Source organism: Phacochoerus africanus, chromosome 12 (genome assembly GCF_016906955.1).
Source record: "Phacochoerus africanus isolate WHEZ1 chromosome 12, ROS_Pafr_v1, whole genome shotgun sequence".
NCBI lineage: Eukaryota > Metazoa > Chordata > Mammalia > Artiodactyla > Suidae > Phacochoerus > Phacochoerus africanus.
The window spans coordinates 34,588,235-34,604,743 of NC_062555.1; the positions used below are offsets into that span (position 1 = coordinate 34,588,235).

The 16,509-nt window shown below is 46.6% G+C and overlaps 1 protein-coding gene across 3 annotated transcripts in view; it reads left to right on the top strand.

Annotated features, from left to right (window-relative positions):
• Nucleotides 1-16,509, top strand: part of GOLM1 (golgi membrane protein 1) — a 98,019-nt gene that overhangs the window by 74,896 nt on the left and 6,614 nt on the right. For all 3 annotated transcript variants that reach the window (XM_047754604.1, XM_047754603.1, XM_047754605.1), the window contains exons 6-9: nt 7,128-7,257; nt 12,194-12,353; nt 13,016-13,285; nt 14,806-14,919. In XM_047754604.1, the coding sequence (XP_047610560.1) occupies nt 7,128-7,257; nt 12,194-12,353; nt 13,016-13,285; nt 14,806-14,919 (674 nt within the window). The remainder of the gene's footprint in view (nt 1-7,127; nt 7,258-12,193; nt 12,354-13,015; nt 13,286-14,805; nt 14,920-16,509) is intronic.

The window sequence follows — 16,509 nt, forward strand, 5'->3', positions numbered from 1 at the left end:
CCAAACACCCTACAGCCCTGCTCCCCAGAGCACTCAGAGTGGGTGTGTCATGTGAACTCACCATCTCATCCCCACGGGGAAATATCGTTTTTCTGGTCTTTTTTTTTTTTTTACCATTTCTTGGGCCGCTCTCGTGGCATATGGAGGTTCCCAGGCTAGGGGTCGAATCGGAGCTGTAGCCACTGGCCTACGCCAGAGCCACAGCAACGCAGGATCCGAGCCGTGTCTGCAACCTACACCACAGCTCACGGCAACGCCGGATCGTTAATCCACTGAGCAAGGGCAGGGATCGAACCCGAAACCTCACGGGAACACGGGAGGCACAGGAACACGGGGCACAGGAACTCCGGGAAATAGTGTTTTTCAAATGCTGGTACTGGTATGTAATAGTAACACAGTCGGCTCTCTGTATTTGTGGATGTGTAACTGTGGTTCTGCACCCACAGACTCGGAGGGCTGACTGTACTTGCCATTTTATATAAGGGACTTGGGTCTCCCTGGATTTTGGTGTCCTTGGGGGTCCTGGAACCAATGACCCACCGTACTGAGGACGGCTGTACTCTGATGATCCTTGATCTGGTGATCAGGTCACACATTGGGATAGATTCCTGTACTGAGCACATCCTGTTAATGATACTCTGGCCATCAGTTGCACCAATTAGAGTAATCTACATTTTAGCTCTGGTTTGTGCCTGAATGTTTAACCATGTGTGTTTAAGAAAAAGCCAGTCTGAGGACGTCAGGAAGTAATATGATCTGCACAACCAGTGTCTCAGAATTTGAGCTTCTTCCTGAGGTCGTCCCCTTACTGCTGTGGAGCTGGAATGTGGAAAGCTGACCTTCATCTGCAAGGCCCTTTGTACTTGATTTTGGCAGGACTGAGAGCAGGTGGAAACGGTATCTCTCTTTTGTAGATTTATAGCTTTGGGTAACGGCTGTGCACTTGCTCATTTGCCAGTCCTGAGCTTCTAGGGAATTGTTTGATGAGGATGAATTGGAGACATTTTGTTCTTTCAGGATTTCCCTGCCCCTGTTTAGGCTCCTGTGTACTATTCTACCCCCCTGTGGCTTTCAGGTCTGTGAGAATTTTATTTCAATGAATTTTTCCACCAAGTTTTCTCTTCTCTTGATCTATAGATAAGCTGTGCAAGATCAAGAGCTCTGTCTTTTGTTATTTCTGTGCCCTTGTGTGTGTGTGTAACCCAGTAAGTCTCTTGAACTAAAGAGTTATTATATGGGTTAAAGGTTGAGTGTCCTTACACTCGGCTCTGAAGTGCCTGCAGCTCCAGAGAGGTGGCCGTGGGGTCGAGAGAGCACTGTCCTCAGGAAGCCTTAGTTTCGCTTCTGGTTTCAGCTTTATGACTTTCTCTATGACTCTGGTAAGGTCACCTCCTAGCTTCCTTATTTGTTATTTATTATTTGCTTTTTTTCTGGAAATATTTTTAAAATTTAAATTTTTACATAATTTTTAAAGGTTCCTTTCCACTTAACAATTATTACAAAATATCGGCTCTTTTCGCCATGTTGTATAATACATTCTTGAGCCTGTCTTACACCCAAAAAGTTTGTACCTCCCACTCCCCCTTGTCCCCCTCATCCTTCCCACTGGTACTGCTGGTTTGTTTACATCTGAGAGTCTCCTTCTTTTTTGTTATATTCACTGGTTTGTTGTATTTTTTCATTTCATGTTTATGTAATGTCATACATTTGTCTTTGATTTATTTCACTTAGTATAATGCCCTCCAATCCATGTTGCTACAAAGGGCATTATTTCATTCTTTTCATGGCTGAATAGTATTCCATTGTATATACCACATCTTCTTTATCCATTCCTCTCTTGACGGACACTCATCCATCAGGTTGCTTCCATATCTTGGCATTGTAAATAATGCTGCCGTAAACATTGGGGTGCCTATAATTTTTGAATTAGCGTTTTTGGTTTTTTTTTGGATACGTACCCAGAAGTGGAGTTGCTGGGTCATATGATACTTCTGTTGTTAGGTTTTTTGAGAAAATTCCATACTGTTTTCCCATAGGCTGCACCAGTCTGTATTCCCACTAACGGTGTATGAGGGTTCCCTTTTTTCCATATCCTCACCATCACTTGTTATTTCTAGCTTCCTTATTTGTATAAGTGGGTAGTTTTCTCAATTACTTTACAGCCCTGACACTTGAGATACTCATAAAATAAATTCCAGGCAGGAAGCTGAAGCAGTGTCTCAAAACACCTCATTGGGAGCTCAGGCTGCATCACATTGTACGTCCCAACAATAACTGACACCAGTTGGCTGTCCTTCAGTTCAATTTTTATTTTCCATTTTATTTTATTTTTTGTCTTTTTGCCATGGGCCACTCCTGTGGCATATGGAGGTTCCTAGGCTAGGGGTTGAATCGGAGCTGTAGCCACCGGCCTACTCCAAAGCCACAGCAACTCAGGATCCAAGCCGCGTCTGCAACCTACACCACAGCTCATGGCAACGCCGGATCCTTAACCCATTGAGCATGGCCAGGGATCAAACCTGCAACCTCATGGTTCCTAATCAGATTCATTAACCACTGAGCCACGATGGGAACTCCATTTTTCTTTTTTCTTTTTGGCCACGCCTATGGCATTTGTAAGTTCCTGGGCCAGGGATTGAACCTGTGCCACAGCAGGGACCTGAGCCACAGTAGTGACCAATTTTTATTTTTAAAAAAATAAATTAAAATTTTTTGAACAGTGTCAGATGTATGGACTTCTGGCAGAGAGAGTACAGAGCCTCCCTGTAGACCCATCACTTTTCCTCTTGTTAACACTTTATATGTTCTATGTATTTGTCACAATTAGATACAATATTAGATATATATAGCTACTTATTAGATACATATAGCTACTTACCAGCAGACGTTCATACTTGATTCACAAGTTCTCCTTTTTTCCCTAATGCCCTTTTTCTATTCCAGGTACATGTTTATTCATTATGTTCCTTAGGTGCTTCTTGGCTGTGACAGTTTCTCAGGCTTTACTCATGTCTTATGATCTTGCTAGTTTTGAGCAGTCTCCCAGTCAGGTATTTTGTAGAACATCCATCACTCGGGATTCATCTGATGTTTTGCTCATGGTGTAACTGGAGCAACACATTATGGGGGAGGAAGGCCACAGAGGTGCGGGGCCATCAGTGTGCCTTCACGTCACGGGTGCTTACTCTCAGTGTGACTTATCACTGTTGAGCACCTGACAGAGGTGATGTTTGTCAGGTTTCTTCACTATCAAGTTACTCTGTTTCCTTTCTCCCCCTGAGCTGTAATATTTGGAAGAAATTCACTATGTTTAGGCTGCACTCAAAGATTAGGGACTTAGGCGTCACATCCCTAAGGGCAGTGTCTATATAAATAGGAATTTTCCTTCACAGAGATTTGACTCTTCTTATCTAATTATATATATTAGTGTGGACTCATGGGTATTTATTTTATATTTTGGGTTATAACCCAGTACTATTTGATTGTATTTTTTTTTCCTCCAACTTTTTCAGCTTTGACCATTAGGAACTCTCACTTGATTTCTTTATCAAATGGGACATATCCCTGGTAGTGTGGGTTTGCACCCCCTTCCTTTTTTTAAATCACTTTTTTACACTCTGGCACCAAAAAATGCTCCAGGCTCACTTTTAAATATTTCTTGTCCCTGTCCTAGAACCAACCAGTCAACCATTTCTCCAAGGAGTTCTTGTTCTTTTTATCGGAGAATGGTATTAGAAACCAAGGAGTTCCTGTCATGGCGCAGCGGAAACGAATCCGGCTAGGAGCCAAGAGGTTGCAGGTTTGATTCCTGGCCTCGCTTAGTGGGTTAAGGATCTGGCATTGCTGTGAGCTGTGGTGTAGGTAGCAGATTTGGCTTGGATCTGGTGTGGCTGTGGCTGTGGTGTAGGTGGGCAGTTGTAGCTCTGATTCGACCCCTAGCCTGGGAACCTTCATATGCTGTGGGTGAGACACTAAAAAAAAAAAAAAAAAAGAAAAAAAAGAAACCAGCATCTCAGAGTTCCATTCTGCTGCAGTGGTTTAGGGATCTGGTGTCATCACTGCAGTGGCTTGGGTCACTGTTGTGGCTTGGGTTCAGTCCTTGGCCTGGGAACTTCCATAGTGCATGGATGTGGCCAAAAAACAAAAAAAAGAAAAAAAGAAACCAAGACCAAGATCTGGGTACTCGCTGTGCCTGTTGATACTAGGGTGTCATTGCTACTAGGCCTTCTCAGACGTCAGAGCAGAGATGTATGATTGGGTGCTCGATATTGATAAATAATACCCATCTGTATCTAAATTAAACATGAATTCATTCTGCTGTCTCCAACTCTAATCTCCTGAAATTAACAGAAGAGTATGTAATGGGTTATGTTCTCAGCCTGAGACTCTATTTAATTATTTTTATCAAGACATTTTTGAAACTGCCTGTGGCAAAGACCGGTCAGTGCTTATCCAAATCCATTCATCTTTTTTCTCCAGGAAAAATACTACATTTCTAATCCTTCCTTGCAGTTAGGTATGGCCAGATGACTAAGTTCTGGCCAGTGTGGGGAGGAAGCTGTGGGGCGGGGTGTAGAGAAAGTCTTCCGAAAATAAACACAGTCCAAGGCTCGTCCCTTTCCTTTAGCTCCCCTCCTCCTTCCTTCCTGCTGCCTGGGCTTCACACAAGATGGCTGGAACAGCAGCAGCCACCCTAGATCATGAGGTAATCTTGGGGCTAGAAGCCAGTGCTAAGATATTGAAACAGAAAGAGAAGCTTGGATTTTTTTTTTTTTTTTTAAATGGCTGCACCTCCAGCGTATATAAGTTCCTGGGCCAGGGGTCAATTTGGAGCTGGAGCTGCAGCTGCCAGCCATAGCAGTGGATCCTTACCTATTGAGTGAGGCAAGGGATTGAACCTGTGTCCTGCTGGACCCATGGTGATTGGGTCCATGACCTGCTGAGCTACAACAAGAACTCTGAGAAGCCTGGACTTTTGATGTCTCAGAGCTGCCAAACTAGCCCTGGATTATTTACATCCAGACTTCTTTTATGTAAGGAAAAAAATAAACTGCTCTCTTTTGGCTTTTTTGTTTCACCTACAGCCACACCCAGGGCTAACTTTGACACTTTTTGAAAGTGCCTTTAAATACTGTTTCTTTTTCTTTCCTTTTTTTTTTTTTTCCCCCTTAGGTCTTTTGTCTTTTGAGGGCCGCACCCTAGGCATATGGAGGTTCCCAGGCTAGGGGTCGAATCAGCTACAGCTGCTGGCCCACACCACAGCCACAGCAACACAGGATCCTTAACCCACTGAGCGAGGCCAGGGTTCGAACCCTCAACCTCATGGTTACTAGTCGGATTCATTTCTGTTGTGCCACAACAGGAACGCCTAAATACCGTTTATTAAACTAGATCGTTTTTTATCAGTGCTCGTCTACTATCATCAAAAAAGGCTTCTTAGGCAAGGCCACTTAGAATTGAGTCCTACATGATAGGGAATAGAGAAGGGAGATTAGGACACGTGAAGAAAAAAAGAGACCTTGGGGAGGCCAGAGTGATCTGGGCAGGGCAGACAGTACAGGATGATCCCCAACAGGAGCAAGTTATGTGGAGGGTGGGTGTGAAGGGGACTAGTCATGTGGGGCTTGCTGGGAAAATCTTCTGTTTAACAGACTCTGATGACATGAATGTAGGGTGTTTTCTTATAGTCACATGGGTCCATGAAGCTATGCCCCGCCCCCACCTCCTTTCTGTATTCTGATTGGGTAACGTCTTTCTTTTATTCTGCCTTCCAGTTCTTTGCTTCTTTCCTCCTCTGAGTTTGTAGATTTTGGTAATGGCATTAAATTTCCAGTTGCTGCTGCTTCATATCTACTCTTTCTTTGCTCAGATTTTTTCTTTCTTTTCTGAGAGTAGTTTTTTGTTTGTTTCAAGCATGTTTTGGAGTTCCCTTTGTGGCGCATTGGAAACGAATCTGATTAGGAACCATGAGGTTGCAGGTTCAATCCCTGGCCTCGCTTAGTGGGTTAAGGATCCGGCGTTGCTGTGAGCTGTGGTGTAGTTCGCAGACACGGCTCAGATCTCGCATTGCTGTGGCTGTGGTGTAGGCTGACAGCTACAGCTCCAATTTGACCCCTAGCCTGGGAACTCATATGCCTTGGGTGTGGCCCTAAAAAAGCAGGGGAAAAAAAAAAACATGTTTTAATTACTCATTGAAACATTTTTGTGGTGGTTGCTTTAAAATCTTGTCAGATAAGTTTAACTTCTCTGTCAGGTTGGTTTGGTATCTGTTGTCTCTTTTCAATCAATTTGAGATCTTCCTGGGTTTGTTTTTTTTTTTTTTTGTCTTTTTCTGTGACCTACACCACAGCTCATGGGAACTGTGGTCCTCAACCCACTGAGTGAGGTCAGGAATTGAATTCGAGTCCTCATGGATCCTAGTCAGATTTGTTTCTGCTGAGCCACAACAGGAACTCCCATCTTCCTGTTTCTTGACTTGACTCTGCTTGATCTTTGAAGCCTCTGGTGGTGGTGGTGAAAGCCCTGGCTCATTGGATGCCACCATGTGGGGAGAGAAAGGGGAACCCCCTAGGGTCAGGCAGGGATAGAGACGCAGCTTCCCACATACTCTCCAGTGATACCACCTGGTTGTTCTAGGTCCTGAGGTTCTTAGCCAGTCTGCCTTCTACTCTTCACCTTTCAGAGTCATCATCTTTTTTTTTTTTTTTTCCATCTTTTGAGGGCTGCACCTGTGGCATATGGAGGTTGTGGGGTCGAATCGGCGCTACAGCGGCCGGCCTATGCCACAGCCACACCAGATCTGAGTTGGCGTACACCACAGGTCACGGCAACACTGGATCCTTAACCCCCCGAGTGGGGCCCGGGATGGAACCTGTGTCCTCACAGACACTGTGTTGTGTCCTCAACCTGCTGAGCCACAATGGGAACTCCTTTCTTGTCATGTCATAACTAAAACCACCCTTGTTGCTGTGCCTCAGTGTCCTCTTCAGAGGAAGTGTGGGAAGCAGGAACGAGACCAGCCGTGCCTCTTCCAGGAGTGGATTCTGCAGTCCCAGCAGGGACGGTCTGGCTGTGTGGACACATCTCCACATCATCGTGCTTTCTTGTCCTTTCTTTCACGTTCAAAGGAACCAGTGCATCAGTCAGATGAAGGAGGTGAAGGAGCAGTGTGAAGAACGCATAGAAGAAGTCACCAAAAAGGGAAACGAAGCTGCAGCTTCCAGGGACCTGAGTGAACAGAAGAACCCAAGTCAGCAGGTAACCCTGGGTTTTTTCTCCCGAAGGTCTTCCTCTCCTCTCCTCGGGCATTTTGTCCCCTATCTGCCACCCGGTTTGCTCTTGTTCCCTGAGACACAACAGCCTGGTCCCTGGATGAGGGGACTCTGACCACGTCTGCTGGCCTCCAGACGCGGCCCTGTGCTTGCGGCTTTAAGGGGATTGCTTCATTTAAAGCTCACAGCCACTGTGGGTGAGAATTGTGGCTGCTTTCCTGTTTGGAGGGCTCTGAGCCCCACGGAGATGGTTAAATACTGTCCCAAGTTTACAGCACCTAGACAGTGATGGAGCTGATCAGAGCCTGTGCTGTCAGGCTGCTTCTTGGTCCACACAGCCCGTGAAAGTGCTGCATGGACCCTTCTGGGGAATCTTTATTTTTTTGTCTTTTTGCTTTTTCTAGGGCCACTCCTATGGCATATGGAGGATCCCAGGCTAGGGGTTGAATCGGAGCTGTAGCCGCCAGCCTTCGCCAGAGCCACAGCAATGCGGGATCCAAGCCGCATCTGCGACCTGCACCACAGCTCACAGCAATGCCGGATCGTTAACCCACTGAGCGAGGCCAGGGATCGAACGCACAACCTCATGGTTCCTAGTCGGATTCGTTTCCACTGTGCCACAATGGGAATTCCTGTTTTCTTAATTCATTTTCAAACTGTTTATTGCTTGTGCATAAAAATACAGTTCATTTTTTATATTAATTTTTCTTACAAACTTTAATGAACTTCTAATTTGAATGGTTTTTTTTGGTGATTCTTTAGGATTTTTTGTATACAGGATTATGTCATCTAAAAATAAGAGATACTTTTGCATCTTTTCCAATCCGGATGCATTTTAATTCTTTCTATTGCTTATCAAATAGCTCTGGCTAGAACCTGCAGTATAATGTTCAATGGAAGTGGTGACAAAACAAAACAAAAAAAGGAGTTCCCATCCTGGCTCAGTGGAAATGAATCTGACTAGCATCCAGGGGGACACAGGTTTGATCCCTGACCCTGCTCAGTGGGTTAGGGATCCAGCACCACTGTGAGCTGTGGTGTAGGTTGCAGACATGGCTCGGATCCCGTGTTGCTGTGGCTGTGGTGCAGGCCTGCAGCTGTAGCTCCAATTTGACCAAGCCTGGGAACCTCCATATGCCCCATGTGTGGCCCTAAAAAGACCAAAAAACAAAACAAAACAAAACAAAACAAAACCAAAAAGTGAGAGTAGCCATCCTCGTCCTTGATCACAGGGGAAAGTCCTGAATCTTTCACAGTTACGTTTGATGTTAGCTGTGCAGGCACACCTCATTTTAGTGTGCTTCACGGATTTTTTTTTTTTTTGAACACGTTGAAGGCTTGTGGCAGCCCTATGCTGAGGAAGTGTTGGCCCTATGCTGAGGAAGTATTGGCTCCATTTTTCCAACAGCATTTGCTCGTGTCATGTCTCTGTGTCACATTTTGGCAATTCTTTTTTTTTTTAATTTTTAAATTTATTTCCTTTTTAGGGCTGTATTTGCAGCATGTGGAAGTTTCCAGGCTAGGGGTCCAATCGGAGCTGTACTGTAGTTGCCAGCCTACACCACAGCCACAGCAACGCGGGATTCAAGCCACGTCTGCGATCTACACCACAGCTCATGGCACCGCCAGATCCTTAACCCACTGAGCAAGGCCAGGTATTGAACCCGCGTCCTCATGGATACACGCTGGGTTTGGTACCACTGAGCCACAATGGGAAGTCCCCATTTTGGTAATTCTTGCAATATTTCAAATTTTTTCATTATTACATTTGTTATAGTGATCTGTGATTAGGGATCTTTGATGTTACTAAAGTAATTGTTTTGGCTTGTGTTTTAAGCCATAAAGTTGGGGTTTTTTTGGCGGGGGGAGCTGCACCTATGGCACATGAAAGTTCCCAGGCGAGGGGTTGTCAGAGCTGTAGCTGCCAGCCTATGCTACAGCCACAGCAATGTCAGATCCAAGCTGCATCTTCGACCTACACCACAGTTACAGCTCACAGCAATGCTGGCTCCTGAACCCAGTGAGCAGGGCCTGGAATAGAACCTGCATTCTCTAGGATGCCAGTTGGGTTCTTTATTGCTGAGCCACAAAGGGAACTCCCAATAAAGTATTTTTTAATTAAGGTAATTTTTTTTAGGCATAATGCTGTTACTTACTAATAGACTATATAGCACACCAGGTTTTTTTTTTTTTTTGTCTCTTTGCCATTTCTTGGGCCGCTCCCGCAGCATATGGAGGTTCCCAGGCTAGGGGTCGAATTGGAGCTCTAGCTGCCAGCCTACACCAGAGCCACAGCAACATGGGATCCGAGCCGCGTCTGCGACCTACACCACAGCTCACGGCAATGCTGGATCGTTAACCCACTGAGGGATCGAACCCGCAACCTCATGGTTCCTAGTCGGATTCGTTAACCACTGCGCCACAACGGGAACTCCAAAAACACCAGTTTTATATGCACTAGGAATTCAAACAATTTGTGCGACTTGCTTTATGCAGTATTCATTTTATCGGGATGGTTTGGAACTAAACCTGCAGTGTTGTCAGGGTATGCCGATATATTTTTCTTTTTCTTTTTTTTTTTTAGGGCCGCACCCACAGCATATGGAATTCCTAGGCTAGGGGTCAAATCAGAGCTGCAGCTGCCAGCTTACGCCACAGCCACAGCAACGAGGGATCTGAGCCACCTCTGCGACCTACACCGCAGCTTGTAGCAATGCTGGATCCTTAACCCACTTAGTGGGGCCAGGGATCTAACCCATGTCCTCATGGATATTAGTCAGGTTTGTTACTGCTGAGCCATAGTGGATACTCCGTGCCTATGTATTTTTCGTAAATGTACAATATCTAGTTGAGGAAGTTTCCTCCTATTCTTTATGTGTTGAGTGTTTTTAGCAAGAAGAGCAGTTGGAATTTGCTATTTTTCCCCTACATCTGTTGAGATGATGGTGTGTTTTTGTCCTTTGCACTGTTGACATGGTATTATACATTAATTGATTTTTAGATGTTTATCCTTTCATTGTTAGGATAAATCCTGCTTGGCCATGATGTAGAATCCTTTTGTGTGTTGCTTGATTTGCTAGTATTTTGCGGATGATTTGGGGATCTTCATTCATATTAGGTCTAGAGTTTTATTTTCTTGAAGTGTCTTTGTCTAGCTTTGGTATCAGGATGATTAACTGGGCCCTAAAATGAGTTGGGGAGTATTCCTTCCTCTTCTGTTTTTTTTTGGGAAGAATTTGTGAAGATTTGGTGGTTAATTCACCAGTGAAACCGTCTGAATTCACCAGTGAAACCGTCTGAATTCACCAGTGAAACCATCTGAAACTAGGCTTTTGGGAGAGGGGATTTTCTATTTTTATTTTTAATTTTTTGCTTTTTAGGGCCACAAGTGTGGCATATGGAGGTTCCCAGGCTAGGGGTCAAATCAGAGCTGCAGCTGTCAGCTTACACCACACCCATGGCAACACCACGGATCCAAGCCACATCTGCGGTCTATGCCACAGCTCACAGCAGTTCTGGATCCTTAACTCACTGAGTGGGGCCACGTCTCAAACCTGCATCCTCATGGATACTAGTTGGGTTTGTTTTTGCTGAACCACAACGGGAACTCCTTCGGCGGGGAATTTTAAATTACGACTTCAATCTCTTGTTATACAAGTTTTCTCAGATTTTCTACTTCTTGAATCAGTTTTGTCTTCCTGGGAACTTGTCTGTTTCAGCTAAGTTATCAAACTTGTTGGCAAACAGTTGTCAGTATTTGCTTGTAGTAAGACTTGTTTGTTTAAGATTGGTAGTGTTATCCCCTTTCATGTTTTTATTTCAGTAATTTCAGTCTTTTTATTCTCAGTTAATCTAGCTAAAGCTTTGTCAGTTTTGTTCAGCTTTTAAAGAACTAACTTCCGGTTTCATTGATTTTCTTTATTGGTTTTCTCTTCCATTTGTCATCCATTCCTGCTCTAATCTAGATTATGTCTTTCCTGGCTTTAGGTTTAGTTTGCTTTTCATTTTCAAGTATCTTGAAGTGGAAGATTAGGTTGTTGTCCAGAGATCAGTCTCTTTTCTTGATAATAGGGCTGTGAATTTCCCTCTGAGTACTGCTTTAGCTGCCTTCCATAAGTTTGGTGTATGGTGTTTTCATTTTAATTTTTGATTTTTTTTTTTTTCAGGGCTGCTCATGTGGCATATGGAAGTTCCCAGGCTAGGGATACCATAGCTACACCATAGCTATAGCAACACCAGATCCAAGCTGCATCTGTGACCTGCAGCACAGCTCATGGCAACATTGGATCTTTAACCCACTGAGCAGGGCCAGGGATCAGACCTGCCTTCTCATGGATACTAGTTGGGTTCATTACCACTGAGCCACAGTGGGAACTCCCAGGTTAATCCCAAGGTATTTTCTAATGTTCCTTGTGATTTCTTCAGCCCATTAGTTATTTAGGAGCATGGTGTCTAACATCCACATATTTGTAAATTTCTCCAGTTTCATTTTGTTACTGATTTATAATTTCATTCCATTATGACCTTGTATGATTTCAATCATTTAAAACTGTTGCGGTTTGTCTGGTGGCCTGGCTAGCATCTGTCTGTCCTGGAGAACAGTCCATGTGCCCTTAACAAGAGTGTGTGTTTTGCTCTTGTTGGGCTGGCTGCTCTGTAGAGGTGGTTTGGGTGGTTTGTCCTCTTGTTCAAGTCTTTTTCCTTGTTGATCTTCTGGCTGCTTGTTAATATGGGTGATCTGGACTTTAGATCGTCTGCTTTATGCCAGCTGGTCAGGGATGATGGGGGCAGAGCCAGGCGTTGCTCAGGGTCTCAGTGCTCTTGTTTGCCAGAAGGACAGAGTGGTCCATTGCATTGTTCAGGGTTGTGGGAGGTTTCTGGTCACAAAGACCCTGCCCTGGGCGCCTATGCTTCTGTTTCAGCTCCCAGCTCCCAACGAGCCCCAGCCCAGACCGCAGGAAGCAGACCTGCCCCAGGCAGGGATGTCCCAAGCGAGAGGACATGCACCCAGCAACGGTGAGCCCCGGACACCAGCGCCCAGTGCTGAGGCGGTTTTGGATTTAAAGAGACAGGGTGAGAAAGGTGAGTGAGGCTTGGCCGTGACTCATTTCAGCCCCCATGAGGGCCCTGTGGCCACACAACCATAGCGGCAGATCATGTCCTTCGCTCCGTATAAACTCACAGGGCAGAGTGTGCTGCTGGCGGCTGACCGTGAGCTCGGTGATGGGCGGGAGGGGGGCAGGTGAGTGTCTTTCTGGGCGTCTGAACTTGGGCCTCGGGGCCCTTCCCCTGCCTTACTGCTGTCTCACGCTTGTTATTTGGCAGCTCTGTACATGGAGGTCTGGCTTTGGCTTTGCTCAGGATGCTGGTGGGTCTGTGGGATGCAGGGAAGTGGCCGAGTCCTGGGCAGCTGGCCCTGGCTCCCGGCGCTTGTCTCAGTCAGACGGGATCATCCAACAGCCTCAGTGGCTCAGCCTCCTCTGCTTGTGGCTGGTCGCTGTTATTGAGATAACTTAGTTTGGCCTTTTTTTCTAAACCATTCCCTCTTCCTCGTGCTTCTGAAGATGAGCTGCAGGCATAGAGAAGCCGGGAGTCTGCTGAGGTCATGAAGTAAATTATCCAGCCACGCCATCCGTCCACCGCCCTTGGGAAGGCTCTGGGGATTGAGGGGTACGAGGGCTTCTGGGTGGTTTTACTTAAATTAATTGCTCATGAGGTGGCTGCTAACTCTCTTCTGTGCACAGAGGAAACCAAGGAGATTCAGGTTGCCGGCGAGGAAGAGGAGGCAGCGGCAGCACAGAGGGATGCCCTGGGGCGGCCGCAGGATCCAGGCCAAGAGCAGGCCGGGGCCGAGGCCAGAGACGTGGGTGGAGAACGCGGAGAAGTTGGCCGGACCCCGCGGGCACCGGCTGTCCCATTGGCAAGCCAGGAAGACCAGGACCTGGAGGGCCCCGAGCGGGACCAGCTGGTCATCGTCGATGGGAAGGAGGAGGGGCAGGAAGCCGATGAGGAAGGTGGGTGAGCGGCTCCCTGGCTGCCCACTGCCCCCTGTCCACCGGGTACCGGCCTTCTCAGACTCCTTCCTGACACAGGACGGGCAGCTGTGCCCTTGACCACACAGCAGCTCACAGTTTGGTGCTTCATTTTGTTTGGTCTCCGTTATCAAGCCGGAGGCAGGACTGCAGAGCCCTGCACACCCAGCCCTTGGACTTTGAGAAATAATGTTCCCAGGAGCTGAGGGTGCTCCAGCTGGAGGTGGGGGTTGGGCATCAAGTACCCATGCCCCGTCTTGGGCCTATACTCCTCCCGCAGTATCGCCTGGTGAACCGAAGTAGAAAGGGTGGGTGGAAAGATTAGACAGGCGGAGTCTCCCGCGTGTTGGAGCGTTTGCAGAGAAGTGATGTGGAAGTCCCACCTTTCTGGTTTGGTTGACTTTTTCTCTTTGTTCAAGAAAAGTGTGGGAAACTGAGATTGGCAGAATATCCTGGGATGTAATTTGGTCCCTTAAAATGGGGAAAAACTTCAGTCCTGGCCAAGCCAGCTTAGACAGAAGACACCTGTGTTCTGGGCCTGATTGAGTAGCCAAAGTGAGGAGTGTCCTTATTTGCTAAAATTTGCTTAATTCCATTTATTTATTTTTAATGATTTTATTTTATTTTTTTAGCTTTTTAGGGCTGCTCTTGAGGCATATGGAAGTTCCTAGGCTAGGGGTCTAAATGGAGTTACAGCCACCGGCCTACGCCTCAGCCACAGCAACACAGGATCCGAATAGCATCTGCAACCTACACCACAGCTCATGGCAACGCCGGATCCTTAACCCACTGAGCAAGGCCAGGGATCAAACCCGCAACCTCATGGACACTAGTCAGCTTCATTAACCACTGAGCCACGGTTGAAAGTCGGATGCTTTTCTAAACAAAGGATTTTGTTTACCTACCTGTATAGAGATATAAAATGTTGACAACAAATCCCATGGACATGTTTCTCGAGAGCATTCTGTCCTGATTTTCTTTGCTGGTTGCCGTTTTCTCCACGGATGAATGTGGTGGTGAGCGATCCATCCTGTGTGTGTGATGGAAAATTTCATCCTTTGGCTCACGATCGCTACTCCATGTCCTTGTCTCAGAGCCGCAAGCTATTCTACAGAGACATCTATTAACCAGACAGCGATTGTTTGCAAAACACAGTGCCTTTAACCTTGAGGTGCCTGGTTGACTGTTCCTTTAAAAACCTAGGAGTTTGGTCTGAGTAGCTAGGTACCCTATTTCCCGCTTGGAAGAGAGCCCTTTATTTCGGGCCAGCTTTGATGTAGCTTCAGTGTCGGAGGGGGGCATATATACGCAGAGAACCCCTCCCCGTTATCTGCCCTGGAACCAAGTGCCCGAGTCGGTGTCGTTTCTGGAGAGGAAGTGAAAAGGGCTGATGGTTAAACCAGGGTTGGGGTAACCTTCGTCCCTGGGCTCAGGTGTTCCCGTGGCATCGAGAGAGAAATGATGTAGCTTTTATTGTCTGGCTCTGTGTTCTGACTTTACAGGGAGAGACCCGCAAAAACTGGGAACAGATGAGGACTACAACGTGGATGAAAACGAGGCAGAATCGGAAAGAGACAAGCAGGCCGCCCTGGTGGGGAACAACAGAAACGGCAATGGTAATTTCCGGCCACCTTGGCGGTGGGGGTCCCCTTTTGTTTCTGCTTTGCGGTCCCTCACTTTTGGGATGCTTCTATACCAAAACCCAGTAGTCACAGTGGAAATAACCCATTGTCTGAAGACTTCTTAAGATGTTGGGGCAGTGGAGGGAGGCCAGGGGTCGAGAAGGCCACGCCGAAGACCTTTCGGGAAGTCCGCGGATGTGATGGGGGGCTCCGGCCCTCCAGAGTCGGTGAGGATTTGTCTTCAGTGACATTTAGGGATTCCCCAACAAGATGCAGGTTGCTGCTCCATCACTGCGTGGTGCCAGCCCCGCTACAGGCGCAGAGCTTCCAGGACGCTTTATTTTTCGCTTTTTGGGCCATACTCGCAGCACGTGGAGGTTCCCAGGCTAGGGGTCCAATTGAAGCTACACTTCTGGTCTACGGGACAGCCCCAGCAATGCCAGATCCAAGCCGCATTTGCGACCTGCTCCACAGCTCAGGGCAACGCTGGGTCCCCGACTCACTGAGCGAGGCCAGGGATGGAACCCGCATCCTCATGGATACCAGTCGGATTCGTTTCCACTGCTCCTCAACGGGAACTCCCAGGACACTTTTTATAGTAGTGCTTTGTATTATTACTTTGAATTTTTGAAGAATCAGCCAGTGGAGCGATCAGATTCTGGTTTTGTCAGCTCCCTGTAGTTGGATTCAGGTTGTACATGTTACAGCTGCAGTTGTGATCTGTTAGCTTCACACCAGGAGGCACAGAATGGCAGGTTGATCTTTGGTTGAGGTGGGGCCTACCGGGTCTCCCCGCTGCAAAGGTCCGTATTCCTGGGGCACTAATACATCATCTTGAGGATGCTTTGCCATCCATTGAAAACCACTGACTAAGTGGTCACTCTTCATCTGCATTAGCTGCCATTCTTTAGGGGCCTCGTCACCACAGCGTGTGTGCGTGTGAGCACACACACACACACACACACACTCTCTCTCCCTCTCACTTGTTTTGTTTTAGTATCACTGTGGACTCAAGGTTTCCTGTTTAAAAAAGGTTTTTGCTTTAGACTCTTGGTGTTTCTCAGTTGTCAGGAGCTCTTTCTCTGCTGAGCAAGTTGGCCTTTATCTGTGACCTAAGTTGCTGTTTGCCTTGTAGTTTGTTTTGGTTTTGCTTATTTATGTATTTATTTTTTGCAATGTGAAAGTTTCAAAAAATTTTATGCCTTTTCTCTTATGGCCTCTGGACATGGAGTCGTGGTTTTCCTGTCACCCATGTCTTCATCCAGTACGCTTTCAGATTGTCCTTTCGGTTCTATTATGAAGTAACACAACAGACTCAGAAAACCACACAAGACGAAGGAGTTTTTAGAAGGTCAACACTTTGTAGCCCCCCACCCCCCCACCTTTCTGGACAAGAACTAGACCTCGGCTGGCTGTCCAGAGGCCCCTTCTCCGTTTCCTGTCCTGTCCGAGCACCTTGGCCGCCTGTTGTAGGAACGCCTATCCTGACCTTGCCGGTTGGCCTCGATTTCTTGATGGTTTATCACCTGAGTGATAAACTGGACCAGAGTTTAGTCTTGCCCATTTTCTTAATCTTGACGTCTT